Source organism: Capra hircus, chromosome 6 (genome assembly GCF_001704415.2).
Source record: "Capra hircus breed San Clemente chromosome 6, ASM170441v1, whole genome shotgun sequence".
Taxonomy (NCBI): Eukaryota; Metazoa; Chordata; class Mammalia; order Artiodactyla; family Bovidae; genus Capra; species Capra hircus.
The window spans coordinates 66,517,882-66,532,567 of NC_030813.1; the positions used below are offsets into that span (position 1 = coordinate 66,517,882).

The 14,686-nt window shown below is 38.1% G+C and overlaps 1 protein-coding gene across 1 annotated transcript in view; it reads left to right on the plus strand.

Annotated features, from left to right (window-relative positions):
• GABRB1 (gamma-aminobutyric acid type A receptor beta1 subunit) overlaps positions 1–14,686 on the plus strand; it is a 438,453-nt gene that overhangs the window by 324,716 nt on the left and 99,051 nt on the right. Inside the window, exon 5 of the mRNA XM_005681579.2 lies at positions 3,605–3,687. Within this exon, the coding sequence (XP_005681636.1) occupies positions 3,605–3,687 (83 nt within the window). The remainder of the gene's footprint in view (positions 1–3,604; positions 3,688–14,686) is intronic.

Genomic DNA, 14,686 nt, shown 5'->3' on the forward strand with positions numbered 1-14,686 from the left:
CACTTTTCACTTTCATGCATTGGAGAAGGAAATGGCAACCCACTCCAGTGTTCTTGCCTGGAGAATCCCAGGGACAGCAGAGCCTGGTGGCTTGCCGTCTATGGGGTCACACAGAGTCGGACACGACTGAAGTGACTTAGCAGCAGCAGCAGCAAGTATCTATTAGAGATCAACCACCTATGCTGCTGCTGCTGCTGCTGGGTTGCCATTTCCTTCTCCAATGCATGAAAGTGAAAAGTGAAAGTGAAGTCGCTTCTTTGTGTCCGACTCTTAGCGACCCCATGGACTGCAGCTTACCAGGCTCCTCCATCCATGGGATTTTCCAGGCAAGAGTACTGGAGTGGGGTGCCATTGCTTTTGAATGTATCTAAAACATCTACAAAGGTGTCATTGATTATACAGGTGATTACAAAGCAAATGGATATTTTTTCTCTGAATTCAGGGTAGCCCATGACTGGTCATGTAAGATTTTAGAGGCAAGTGTTTCCATATTTGTGAGGATTTTCTCAATACCACACAAATAAAATACAAAACAAAAATAACTGGCACTGAGGAAGATTGAAGACCATAACTCTTATCATAATTCCTGCTTTCATGTGTGCTCACATTAAGATAGATGTCAACATTTGAGCTTATATAATAAATCTGCATTAACAACATATGGCTTTCACTTATTTCATTTGTATTTTATACATTGAGGTTCTCTGTAAGTTTCCATTTTGTTAAAAGTCTCCTTAGAGGAAAAATGTTTGAAAGCACCATTATAGCAGAGTATTTCCACTGTGGCACTACTGACATTTTGGAACATTGTTAATTGTTGGGGAGGTACTGCGCACTGTAGGATGTTTAGCTGCATCCCTGGTCATACCCCCACTAGACATCAGTATCAGCCCTCCACCCCAAGCCTGATAATCAAAGCTGTCTCCAGATGTTGTCAAATGTCCCCTGTTGGTAAAAACAATTCCTGGTTGAAAATAATTGGCTAAGTCATAGGATCATAAGGATGGCTGCACTTTAGTAATTCCTAGAAAACATTCACATTTTCATAATCCTTTTTATTCATAAGCAGCAGTTAAACAAATATGGTAGAGAGATGATGTTTTTAAGTGCTTTTAAATATTTATTATGTTGTCTTATTGAAGATGTTTGAAACACTTAGTGTTAGTTTATCAGTTGTATCCAACTCTCTGCATCCCCATAAACTATATTCCCCAGGCTCCTCTGTCCACGGAATTCTCCAAGCAAGAATACTGGAGTGGGTTGCCATTTCCTCCTCCAGGGGATCTTCCTGCCCCAGGGATCAAACCCTGGTCTTCTGCATTGCAGCCAGATCCTCTACCATCTGAGCCACCAAGGAAGCCCCCTCTATGCAGACCAAAAAAGAATGTGGTGGAAATGTATTTTCAGACAATGAAAGCTATTCATGATATATTGTGAAATGAGAAAAATCAATCAAGTCACATGATTATGGGAGCAGAAAGCAAAAAGTAATCTACTAAAACCCTTTTATGTGCTAATTCTAGAATACAACCACAACTGTTGTAATACATTTGAAATTCTTTAAATTAAACTTTAAAACTCCTTTTACTCTTCCTAATACTAAAATAAATCTGATTAACTGACCAACATTTTATCTAAGAGAGGCTTAAAAGAGAATCTTCACTTTTAACTTTCACAAAGAAACCCAAAGAAAAATTAGGATGGTCTAAGGTTTATGCCTAATACTGTTTTAAGGAAGAAGGTGCCTGTTAGTTTAACACAAATCACCAAAACAACAACTTGCCTTGACAGCTTCACAAAACACAGGTATGAAAAGAACTTTTTCAAATTTACATACACTGTTGATGAGCAGCAATGTTGCAAAATTTTAAATGCATATACCTTTTTTTCTAACAATTCCCTTTCTAGAAATAAATAGCCAGTCAACATACTCAAGTATCGTAGAGTATACCAGTATATTCAGAGCACCTTTATTTATAAAAGTAAATGATATTAAACAACATAAATACCCACTAGAGGGTGGTGAGGAAAATAAATGATGGTATTTCCATACAATTCAATACATTGTAGTAAATTTTTTACAGATGGCTTATTATTTACTAATATAGAACCAAATCCAAGATGCGTCATCAATGTAAACATGCTAGGTTCAGAACACTGTGTGCAGTAGTCTTCTAACAAAGAAGTTCCCCCATAAGAAGGTATAGTTGGACTTCTACTTATATTTGGGAATTTTCCAGTGCTGTAACTCCTGGGCCTTAAGATTAAAAGGAAAGCTTATTATTAAGTTTGAATTTTGAATTTAAAAAAAAATCATTATTACACCTTATTTTGTGAAAAGAGGACAAGGTAATTCACTTTTTTAAGAAAAATATTTTGTCAGTCCCAAAGTGGTATCAAATGTATGTGTGAGTGGACTAGCCATAAGATTTCAGTTCCTCTCAAACACTCAGCACAGTCCATGAAACTAGCCCAGCCATGAGAAAATGGAGGGATCGTGGAAACCCAGGTAGGATATCTAGAATCAGGATCCCTGGGTTTGCATAAATACATAAGCCAAACTGTAGTTGGTAAATAGTGTGTAAGCACTAGGATAGTATTTCTTTACTGGCTGTATGCTATGAGCCAGGGACTCAGAGATGAATCTAACAAATCTCTCTAATAGTGGGCAGTGCGAGGCATTAAAAGTCATGAAGGACAAATTTTGTTTTTTTGCTTTTGCTGTTTTATCATTAGGTTGTAGCAGGAGAGGGAGGTAGGCTTTGATGCATAACATAGATAGATGTTCTCCTCCTTGTAAAGCCAGCCATGCTGCAGATATTGACAAAGACATTGCTAGGATGCTAGTGAATATAGGAAGGGCTGTGGGATAATTTATAGCTATAATAATGGCCATCCTTCATGGGGCACTTACTAAGTATGAAGCACTGGGTTGAGAGCTTCATACCCATTATCTCTTTTAATCTTCACAGCCATTCTGTGCAGTAGGTGTTTTGATTGATGGGTGAACTGAAGCTCCTGGAGATATATTAACTAGCCCAACATCACATGGCTAGTGAGCAGCAAAGAAAGACTCAAATTCAATCTGTCTGTCTTCAGTTTTTATCTTTTATTTACTTTTATTTTTTTAGATCATTTTACTATATTTCTTTTTTAAATTTTTTAATTGGAGGATAATTGCTTTACAATGTTGTGTTGGTTTCTGCCATACAACACCACAAATCAGTCATAACTATATATCTCTTGCCTCTTGAGCCTTCCTCCTTCTCCATCCTCATCCCACCCCTCTATGTTGTGATAAAGCACCAGGCTGGGCTGCCTGTGTTATATAGAAACTTCTACTAGCCTATATATGAAATCTAGAAAAATGGTACTGATGAATCTATCCCAGGTAATGAATGGAGATGCAGATTTAGAGAACGGAGTTTTGGATACAGAATGGGAGGGAGAGGGTGGAACAAATTAAGAAAGTAGCATTGCCTATCTTTAAAATTTTTAATCACAAAACTTTGATGCCATCTAGTAGGCATGATTCAGGGCTAGAAAGCCTGGAAATGAGAGTCACCATCTTTACAATGTTCTTTTCTCTCTCTCACCCTGACAGGATCACAACCACAGCTGCGTGCATGATGGATCTACGGAGATATCCTCTGGATGAACAAAACTGCACCCTGGAGATTGAAAGTTGTGAGTTAACTTGGACAGGGGGACAAAAAAAGAGGGATGTTTGCTTGACCTAATTAAGTGCAAACTCGCACTGAGTAATTGGCACCGGGATAATTTCAGCTACACTCCCCTGCCGACTTTTCAAAGGGTTCACAGTCTAGTAACATTTTCCTCTGTATTGGCAGTTATCTTTTTGAATCATTAAGGAAAGTCCACTCCTTTTAGCTGGACAATTTATAAATTCATGCTTTCTCCTTCTCAAAATCAAGTTTCTTCCAAGACATTCCAATACCCAAGCTGCATTAGAAAAGGGAAATATTTAGTTTGAAAAGACTTTGTGAGATTGTCTTTGGTTCTATAGTCTGCCTGAAGGACTGTAAATTGTTGTCTAGAAAAACACTATGGTAAAGTCTTTCTTCATGGAGGGATGAGATGATAAATGGTATTGTCCATTTCTCATCTTGTGGCTTGTAGTTTAGGTTTGTCCTCTTGGGCTGTTTTTCATTGATTAACAATTAGAATATTTTAGTCACTAAGAGTTAATCTGATTGATTATCTTTGTTTCATTGTTTCTCAGTCATCAACACGCAGACATTTGATTCCATTTGTTGTGAATACAAGGCCAAGGCCATTTCCTGGTTTTCAGGGACAGAGAAAGTGCAGTAGGTAATTCAGAGCATTGTAATACAACTTAATGTAATGTAAGAATAGACAGATATTTATTTAGATCATTTTAAATGCTTTCCAAATCTAAACTTCAAAATGGTAAAGAAAAATGGGAAAATTCCAGGTGATCCTCTAGTATTATTGAACAATAAATGTATTCCCCATTGTCTGACTATTGAGTAATTACATTCATTTTCTAGTTTTACTGAATATAAACATAGAACTAGATAAAGAATGCTTATATAGATATAGATTCAGATATAAATATTGATCTATTACCTCTAGAACCTGGAATGAATAACATTCATCAGCTGTTCTTTAATTAATATTCTAATTTTAAAATATACAAATAGTAGCGGTAACAGTGGGCACCCTTGTCTTGTTCCTGACTTTAGGGGAAATGCTTTCAATTTTTCACCATTGAGGATAATGTTTGCTGTGGGTTTGTCATATATAGCTTTTATTATGTTGAGGTATGTTCCTTCTATTCCTGCTTTCTGGAGAGTTTTTATCATAAATGGATGTTGAATTTTGTCAAAGGCCTTCTCTGCATCTATTGAGATAATCATATGGTTTTTATTTTTCAATTTGTTAATGCAGTGAATTACATTGATTGATTTGCAGATATTGAAGAATCCTTGCATCCCTGGGATAAAGCCCACTTGGTCATGGTGTATGATCTTTTTAATGTGTTGTAGGATTCTGATTGCTAGAATTTTGTTGAGGATTTTTACATCTATGTTCATCAGTGATATTGGCCTGTAGTTTTCTTTTTTTGTGACATCTTTGTCAGGTTTTGGTATTAGGGTGATGGTGGCCTCATAGAATGAGTTTGGAAGTTTACCTTCCTCTGCAATTTTCTGGAAGAGTTTGAGTAGGATAGGTGTTAGCTCTTCTCGAAATTTTTGGTAGAATTCAGCTGTGAAGCCATCTGGACCTGGGCTTTTGTTTGCTGGAAGATTTCTGATTACAGTTTCAATTTCCGTGCTTGTGATGGGTCTGTTAAGATTTTCTATTTCTCCCTGGTTCAGTTTTGGAAAATTGTACTTTTCTAAGAATTTGTCCATTTCTTCCACGTTGTCATACACACCGAGGAAACCAGAATTGAAAGAGACACATGTACCCCAATGTTCATCGCAGCACTGTTTATAATAGCCAGGACATGGAAACAACCTAGATGTCCATCAGCAGATGAATGGATAAGAAAGCTGTGGCACATATACACAATGGAGTATTACTCAGCCGTTAAAAAGAATACATTTGAATCAGTTCTGATGAGATGGATGAAACTGGAGCCGATTATATAGAGTGAAGTAAGCCAGAAAGAAAAACACCAATACAGTATACTAACACATATATACGGAATTTAGAAAGATGGCAATGATGACCCTGTATGCAAGACAGTAAAAAAGACACAGATGTGTATAACGGACTTTTGGACTCAGAGGGAGAGGGAAAGGGTGGGATGATTTGGGAGAATGGCATTCTAACATGTATACTATCATGTAAGAATCGAATCGCCAGTCAATGTCTGACGCAGGATACAGCATGCTTGGGGCTGGTGCATGGGGATGACCCACAGAGATGTTATGGGGAGATAGGTGGGAGGGGGGTTCATGTTTGGGAACGCATGTAAGAATTAAAGATTTTAAAATTAAAAAATAAATAAATAAATAATAAATAAAAATTAAAAGTGCCAAATAAAACATAATTTTCAACTTATATATATATATATATATATATGTTGGCTGAAAGGTATTAATATATGAAAGTATTAATAGTGACTTTTGGTTTAAATGCCAATGACAAGCAAATTCATACTATAGGAATGAAATATAAACCCAGTCATTTGTTATGGGCTAATAATGTTTTACAAATAAGACAGAACTTTAGCTAAGCAGATAAACCGTTAGCTGTTGGAACTGACATGGAAAGAGAAAGATGCTCATTTATATAGGTAGCCTTTTACCCTCAGTCTCCTTCCACTGATTGTGATTTTTTTACCTTTGCTTCTGTTGAACCACATTAGGATATGGCAATCTGTTAAAATCCTAACATCTTATGTTTACAGCATGCACTTAAAAAAGCAATGAATTTTGACAAGTACTGGAATTGATTCTGTGGATAAATTTCTAGTGCTAAAGTTATCAACATTCTCTCCCCCAAAATATTTTATTTTATAATGCATAGTGAGTCTTTCTATTATTACAAGTTTACATTTTTCTTTAAGTAGGCAATTTCTTTTATTCCTATTTAGAAAATAGATTACCTTTAGGACCATTTAGCATATCATATCATGAGCCAAACCAAAATTATAAATGAGGCAGAATTAACCATAACTTTTGTGGGGCAAGGATTGGGGGAGGCCCAAACAACCAGAGAGTCCAAAGTTATCATAAGATATGATGTCAGGCAATAAGTAGTGACCCAGGCATATGATAATCTTTAAGGCAACTCAGTAAGATGCAATCAGTTGTCTGGGTAGATGGATGAGGCATGGTAACTGGGACCCTAAAATCGGCTAATATATAGGACTGTACAGAATTACCATCATCAAAAAAATCTACAAAGAATAAATGCTAGAGAAGATGTAGAGAAAAGGGAACCTTCCTACACTGTTGGTGGGAGTGTAAAGTGACACAGCCATTTGGAGAACAGTATAAACATTCCTTAAAAACTAGGAATAATCTACCATTTGACCTAGCAACCCCACTACTGGGCATATATACCCTGAGAAAACCATAATCAAAAAAGACATATGTGCCCCAATGTTCATAGCAGCACTGTTTACAATAGCCAGCACACGCAAGCAACCTAGATGTCTCTTGAGAGATGAATGTATAAAGAAGATGTAGTACATATATACAATGGAATTTTATACATATATACTCAGCCATAAAAAGAATGAATTTGAATCAGTTCTAGGGAGGTGGAGGAACCTAGAGCCTGTTATACAGAGTGAAGTAAGTCAGAAAAAGAAAAACAAATACAGAATATTAATGCATATATATGAAATCTTAAAAATAGTATTGATGGACCTATTTACAGGGAAGGAATGGAGATGCAGATGTAGAGAATGGACTTACGGGCACAGTGGGGAAGGGAGAGAGTGGGACCAATGGAGAAAGTGCATCAACATATACATACTGTCAAGTGTAAGATGGATAGCTTGTGAGAAGTTGCTGTGTAGCACAGGACGCCCAGTCTAATACTCTGTGACGATGTGGAGGGATGGGGTGTGGGAAGGGGAGGGAGGCTAGGGAAGGTGGGCTAGGTGTATATAATTATGGCTGATTTGTATTGTTGTAGGGCAGAAACCCAGCTTCCCAGGTGGCACTAGTGGTAAAGAAACAGTCTGCCAATGCAGGAGATGTAAGAGGCAGGTTCGATCCTTGGGTAGGGAAGATCCTCTGGAGGAGGGCATGGTAGCCCACTCCAGTATTCTCACCTGGAGAATCCCATGGACAGAGAAGCCTGATGGACTACCCTCCATAGGGTCGCAAAATGTCAGACACAACTAAAGCGACTTAGCAGGCAAGATGGCAGAAACCAACACAACTTTGTAAACAAATTTTTAATATTTAAATTAAAAATAGAAAAAAAAAGAAATAGAGTCACAGATGTTAAAAAAAAAAAACACTTAAGCTTACCAAGGGCAAAAGAGGGTTAGGGATAAATTGAGAGACTGGGATTGACATATACACACTACTATATGTAAAATAGATAACTAATAAGGACCTGCTGTATGGCACAAGGAACTCTGGTCAATACTCTGTAATGACCTTTATGGAGAAGGAATCTTAAAAAAAAAAAAGAGTAGATATATGCATATGTATAACTGATTCACTTTGCTGTACAGTAGAAGCTAAGTCAACATTGTAAATCAATTATACTTCAAAAAGTTAAATATACACATATAGGACTGTGTGGGCAGACTGTGACCATCATAAAGTGATCCAACAGCAGGTCACAGAACTCTAGTCCCTGAAGAACCTAAAGCAAAGAAGTAATTCAGTCAGTAAGAATTTGTGTAATGAGGAGTCTATGAAGTCAGGAACTCGGGAGAAAGGGAAAAGAACAGGGAACTGAATTCCATTTGCCAGGCAAAAGCTAGGCATTAATCTAACCCCTCCATAGCAGAAGATAGACCTGTTATCTTAATGACTAAAGGTCTGTCTCTAACAGCATTTGAGAGATAATGTGAGTTTCAGAGAAGTCAAATAACTTCCCCAGGCCATAAGGCAAGGATAGTGGTGAAGTGGAAATTCAAACCCAGGTAATCTATTCTCTATAATAGAATCCTGCAATTAACAGGTGAGCAAGGAAGCAGGACATCAATGATTAGACTATAGCACCAGTCAGAACCACTCTCAGTTAGACTGAGGGTGCTAAATCAACCAAAGATGGGTTGAAATTATCCCTAATAAAAGTCGATTCCAGAAGCTGAAACAGAATTTAGCTCTTTGGTCAAGGGTCAAATGATTGCAACTGTGGAGAAAGCATAGTCTGTGGATACAGGAAACCAAGTACTCCTGATTCCATTGGTGTTACTGCTGCTGCTGCTGCTAAGTACCCTCCCCCCCAAAAAAACTAAAAGCTTCAAATGACAACATTGCTTAGCGCCAATACTTTCCTTGAAATGTATCTCTTCTTAACAATAGATAAACCAATATAAAGAGGTCTTAAATCTTAAGAGGAATAACTCCCAGCAACAAGGTAACATATGGCAATAACAGAGAGTCCAAATGAGCTTTGTTTGTTCCTGCCATAAGTATATAATCAATATATGCTAAGCATTAATAAATACTGAATCTATTATCTATTTTTTAACTCTTCAAGAAGAAATGTGTATTGCATTATTTACTGAAACAGATCTCCCTGAATTGTCATTTTATGAAGACCATAACTGAGCTTTATTTATTTTTTTAAATGTAACGTTGTGTTTACTTAAGTCATTAATTAGTATCAATGATAATGATTCCTTATATTCTTAGATATCCAATACATTATTCATTTCTCCTTTGGCTGATATATGGGAAAAAACAGAGGGACAAGTTTTTATGTAGTGACATAGGAAAAATAGATTATTCATTAAGATAATAGGTGAATGTTAAACGGAGGCATTGTTGCTTCACTGTTGATTTTTCCTGATGGTTTGTTAAGCTTCTTTACTGTTCCATTTGTTTTCTTTTAACAACTTAATGTCTTCATGTGAAGTTGAGGGTATAATGAGTGTGAATTTCAATATCTTTACTGGATATATCAATACCTTAAGTGGAAGTTCAGCTCATAATAATTTATGTGGCCTCTTGTACTAAACTTTTCATATGGGTTAGTGCATCATGGAGCTAAGTAAAGAATTAATAATTCCTTCTTAGAAGTCACAAGTCATTTGTTTTGCTTATTAAAAGTAAGTCTACTGCTAGAAAATTGGGATACTTAAGTTATTGGTTATTTAGGGAAATATCTTTCCTTGAATATTAAAATCTACTTATTTTATGTCAGCTTCTTTGACAAATCATTTTCTGTTATCTTTAGTTTTTTTCACTTCCCAATGTGTTCCATTTATTCAGTCACTCACTGCATTACAAAAGGTGTGATCAAGACTACTAACAGATAAACCATTCAGTTTGAAGCTTCTACTTGCCAAAATAGTTCACTGCAGATGGTGACTACAGTCATGAAATTAAAAGACGCTGCTTACTCCTTGGAAGAAAAGCTATGACAAACCTAGAGAGCATATTAAAAAGCAGAAACATCACTTTGCCAACAAAGGTTCATATAGTCAAAGCCATAGTTTTTCCAGTAGTCATGTATGGATGTGAGAGTTGGACTAAAAAGAAAGCTGAGCACCAAGAACTGATGCTTTCAAGCTGTGGTGCTAGAGAAGATTCTTGAGAATCCCTTGGACTTCAAGATCACACAGTCAATCCTAAAGGAAATCAATCTTGAATATTCACTGGAAGGACTGATGGTGAAGCTGAAGCTCCAATACTTTGTACTCCTGATGCAAAGAGTTGACTCAATGGAAAAGACCCAGGTGCTGGGAAAGATTGAGGGTAAAAGGAGAAGTGGGCAGTTATCATATCATGTACATTAATTTGAGCAACCTCCAGGAGATAGTGAAGGGCAGGGAAACCTGACGTGCTGGAGTCCATGGGGTTGCAAAAAGTCAGACACGACTTAGCAACTGAATAACAAAACTGCTGCTTGCTTCTGATATTTCAGGAGCTTAAGCTAGAAGAAGCTCAGACTTTAGGACAAAGAAACAAATAACCTAGCTGTAGATCTTGTATTCTCTAGTTTATGGTCTTGTAGTCATAAAGGAGCTTTAAAGGGATTACAAATGAAAGGGCCTAGTGTCACCTGGGGAACATGATTGATAAAGTAGACATTTCACCAATGTAAGATTGAATTGACTAGTTTTCTGCGAGTATGGTTTCAGTGTGTCTGCCCTCTGATACCCTCTTGCAACATCTACTGTCCTACTTGGTTTTCTCTTATCTTGGATGTGGGGTATCTCTTCACAGCTGCTCCAGTAAAGTGCAGCCACTGCTCCTTACCCTGGACGAGGGGTATCTCCTCACTGCCGTCCCTCCTGACCTTGAACGTGGAATAGCTCCTCTAGTCAATCTAATCACACTAGGACCACAGCCTTGTCTAACTCAATGAAACTAAGCCATCCCATGGGGCCACCCAAAATGGACGGGTCATGGTGGAGAGCTCTGTGGTCCACTGGAGAAGGGAATGGCAAACCACTTCAGCATTCTTGCCTTGAGAACCCCATGAACAGTATGAAAAGGCAAAATGATAGGATACTGAAAGAGGAACTCCCCAGGTCAGTAGGTGCCCAATATGCTGCTGGAGATCAGTGGAGAAATAACTCCAGAAAGAATGAAGGGATGGAGCCAAAGCAAAAATAATACCCAGCTGTGGATGTGACTGGTGATAGAAGCAAGGTCTGATGCTATAAAGAGCAATATTGCATAGGAACCTGGAATGTCAGGTCCATGAATCAAGGCAAATTGGAAGTGGTCAAACAGGAGATGGCAAGAGTGAACATAAACATTCTAGGCATCAGTGAAATAAAATGGTCTGGAATGGGTGAATTTAACTCAGATGACCATTATATCTGATGACCATTATATCTACTACTGCAGGTAGGAATCCCTCAGAAGAAATGGAGTAGCCATCATGGTCAACAAAGGAGTCCAAAATGCTGTACTTGGATGCAATTTCAAAAATGACAGAATGATCTCTCTTCATCTCCAAGGCAAACCATTCAATGCCACAGTAATCCAAGTCTATGCCTCAACCAGTAATGCTGAAAAAGCTGAAGTTGAACGGATCTATGAAGACCTACAAGACCTTTTAGAACTAACACCAAAAAAAGATGTCCTTTTCATTATAGGGGACTGGAATGCTAAAGTAGGAAGTCAAGAAACACCTGGAGTAACAGGCAAATTTGGCCTTGGAATGCAGAATGAAGCAGGGCAAAGACTAATAGTTTTGCCAAGAAAATACACTGGTCATAGCAAACACCCTCTTCCAACAACACAAGAGAAGACGCTACACATTGACATCACCAGATGGTCAACACCGAAATCAGATTGATTATATTCTTTGCAGCCAAAGATGGAGAAGCTCTATACAGTCAGCAAAAACAAGACCAGGAGCTGACTGTGGCTCAGATCATGAACTCCTTATTGCCAAATTCAGACTTAAATTGAAGAAAGTAGGGAAAACCACTAGACCATTCAGGTATGACCTAAATCAAATCCCTTGTGATTATACAAGGAAGTGCGAAATAGATTTAAGGGACTAGATCTGATAGATAGAGTGCCTGATGAACTATGGACTGAGGTTTGTGACATTGAACAGGAGACAGGGATCAAGACCATCCCCATGGAAAAGAAATGCAAAAAAGCAAAATGGCTGTCTGGGGAGGCCTTACAAATAGCTGTGAAAAGAAAAGAAGTGAAAAGCAAAGGAGAAAAGGAAAGATATAATCATCTGAATGCAGAGTTCCAAAGAATAGCAAGAAGAGATAAGAAAGCCTTCCTCAGCGATCAATGCAGAGAAAGAGAGGAAAACAACAGAATGGGAAAGACTAGAGATCTCTTCAAGAAAATTAGAGATACCAAGGGAACATTTCATGCAAAGATGGGCTCAATAAAGGACAGAAATGGTATGGACCTAACACAAGCAGAAGATATTAAGAAGTTGTGGCAAGAATACACAGAAGAACTGTATAAAAAAGATTTTCATGACCAAGATAATCACGATGGTGTAATCACTCACCTAGAGCCAGACATCCTGGAATGTGAAGTCAAGTGGGCCTTAGAAAGCATCACTATGAACAAAGCTAGTGGAGGTGATGGAATTCCAGTTGAGCTATTTCAAATCCTGAAAGATGATGCTGTGAAAGTGCTGCACTCAATATGCCAGCAAATTTGGAAAACTCAGCAGTGGCCACAGGACTGGAAAAGGTCAGTTTTCATTCCAATCCCAAAGAAAGGCAATGCCAAAGAATGCTCAAACTACTGCACAATTGCACTCATCTCACACGCTAGTAAAGTAATGCTCAAAATTCTCCAAGCCAGGCTTCAGCAATACATGAACTGTGAAATTTCAGATGTTCATGCTGGCTTTAGAAAAGGCAGAGGAACCAGAGATCAAATTGCCAACATCCGCTGGATCATCAAAAAAGTAAGAGAGTTCCAGAAAATCATCTATTTCTGCTTTATTGACTATGCCAAAGCCTTTGACTGTGTGGATCACAATAAACTGTGGAAAATTCTGAGAGAGATAGGAATACCAGACCACCTGACCTGCCTCTTGAGAAATCTGTATGCAGGTCAGGAAGCAACAGTTAGAACTGGACATGGAGCAACAGACTGGCTCCAAATAGGAAAAGGAGTATGTCAAGGCTGTATATTGTCACCCTGTTTATTTAACTTCTATGCAGAGTACATCATGAGAAACGCTGGAATGGAAGAAGCACAAGCTGGAATCAAGATTGCTGGGAGAAATATCAATAACCTCAGATATGCAGATGACACCACCCTTATGGCAGAAAGTGAAGAGAAACTAAAAAGCCTCTTGATGAAAGTAAAAGAGGAGAGTGAAAAAGTTGGCTTAAAGCTCAACATTCTGAAAACGAAGATCATGGCATCCGGTCCCATCACTTCATGAGAAATAGGTGGGGAAACAGTGGAAACAGTGTCAGACTTTGTTTTGGGGGCCTCCAAAATCACTGCAGATGGTGACTGCAGCCATGAAATTAAAAGATGCTTACTCCTTGGAAGAAAAGTTATGACCAACCTAGATAGCATATTCAAAAGCAGAGACATTACTTTGCCAACAAAGGTCTGTCTAGTCAAGACTATGATTTTTCCTGTGGTCATGTATGGATGTGAGAGTTGGACTGTGAAGAAAGCTGAGCACTGAAGAATTGATGCTTTTGAATTGTGGTTGTTGGAGAAGACTCTTGAGAGTTCCTTGGACTGCAAGGAGATCCAACCAGTCCATTCTGAAGGAGATCAACCTTGGGATTTCTTTGGAAAGAATGATGCTAAAGCTGAAACTCCAGTACTTTGGCCACCTCATGCGAAGAGTTGACTCATTGGAAAAGACTCTGATGCTGGGAGGGGTTGGGGGCAGGAGGAGAAGGGGACGACCGAGGATGAAATAGCTGGATGGCATCACTGACTTGATGGACGTGAGTCTGAGTAAACTCTGGGCGTTGGTAATGGACCAGGAGGCCTGGCATGCTGATATTCATGGGGTCGCAAAGAGTCGGACACAACTGAGCAACTGAACTGAACTGAATTGAACTGAAGATTGAATTAAGTATACATTTATGACCAACAGAGTAGAAATTTTACCTACCTTAAAACATTTACTAGTTTGTATTTTCTTCCATTACAATCTCAAAGACGAGGAAATGTTTTCCTTGGTTAGGTCCTTTGAGACAAATAAAAGATGTTGTGTTTTTCTTTAATGTCATCTAATTGAGTAAAATTAGGAAAGCCATAAAGCCTTGTTAAATTTAAATTTTATTTGAACTTGGAGCACATTAATGAGTTCATAGCCCTGGGATGCTTCATAGCCCTGGGATGGCTACAAAATGAGTTAATGGCACATGGAAAAAAATCAGAAAATTTTGTATTAGGAGGATTTGGAATTTGAAATCAGTAAAGCTATCACTTGAAGGTTTGAAGCCATATGGAAATATGGAAAGACTTTGGGACAACAGTCATGAAGGTGTCTAATGCCTTTTGCAATATATTTTTGGCAACAACTGTTGAAGAAAATCAACCCTAATCCTACCCTCTGTCTGTCAGCAGACAGT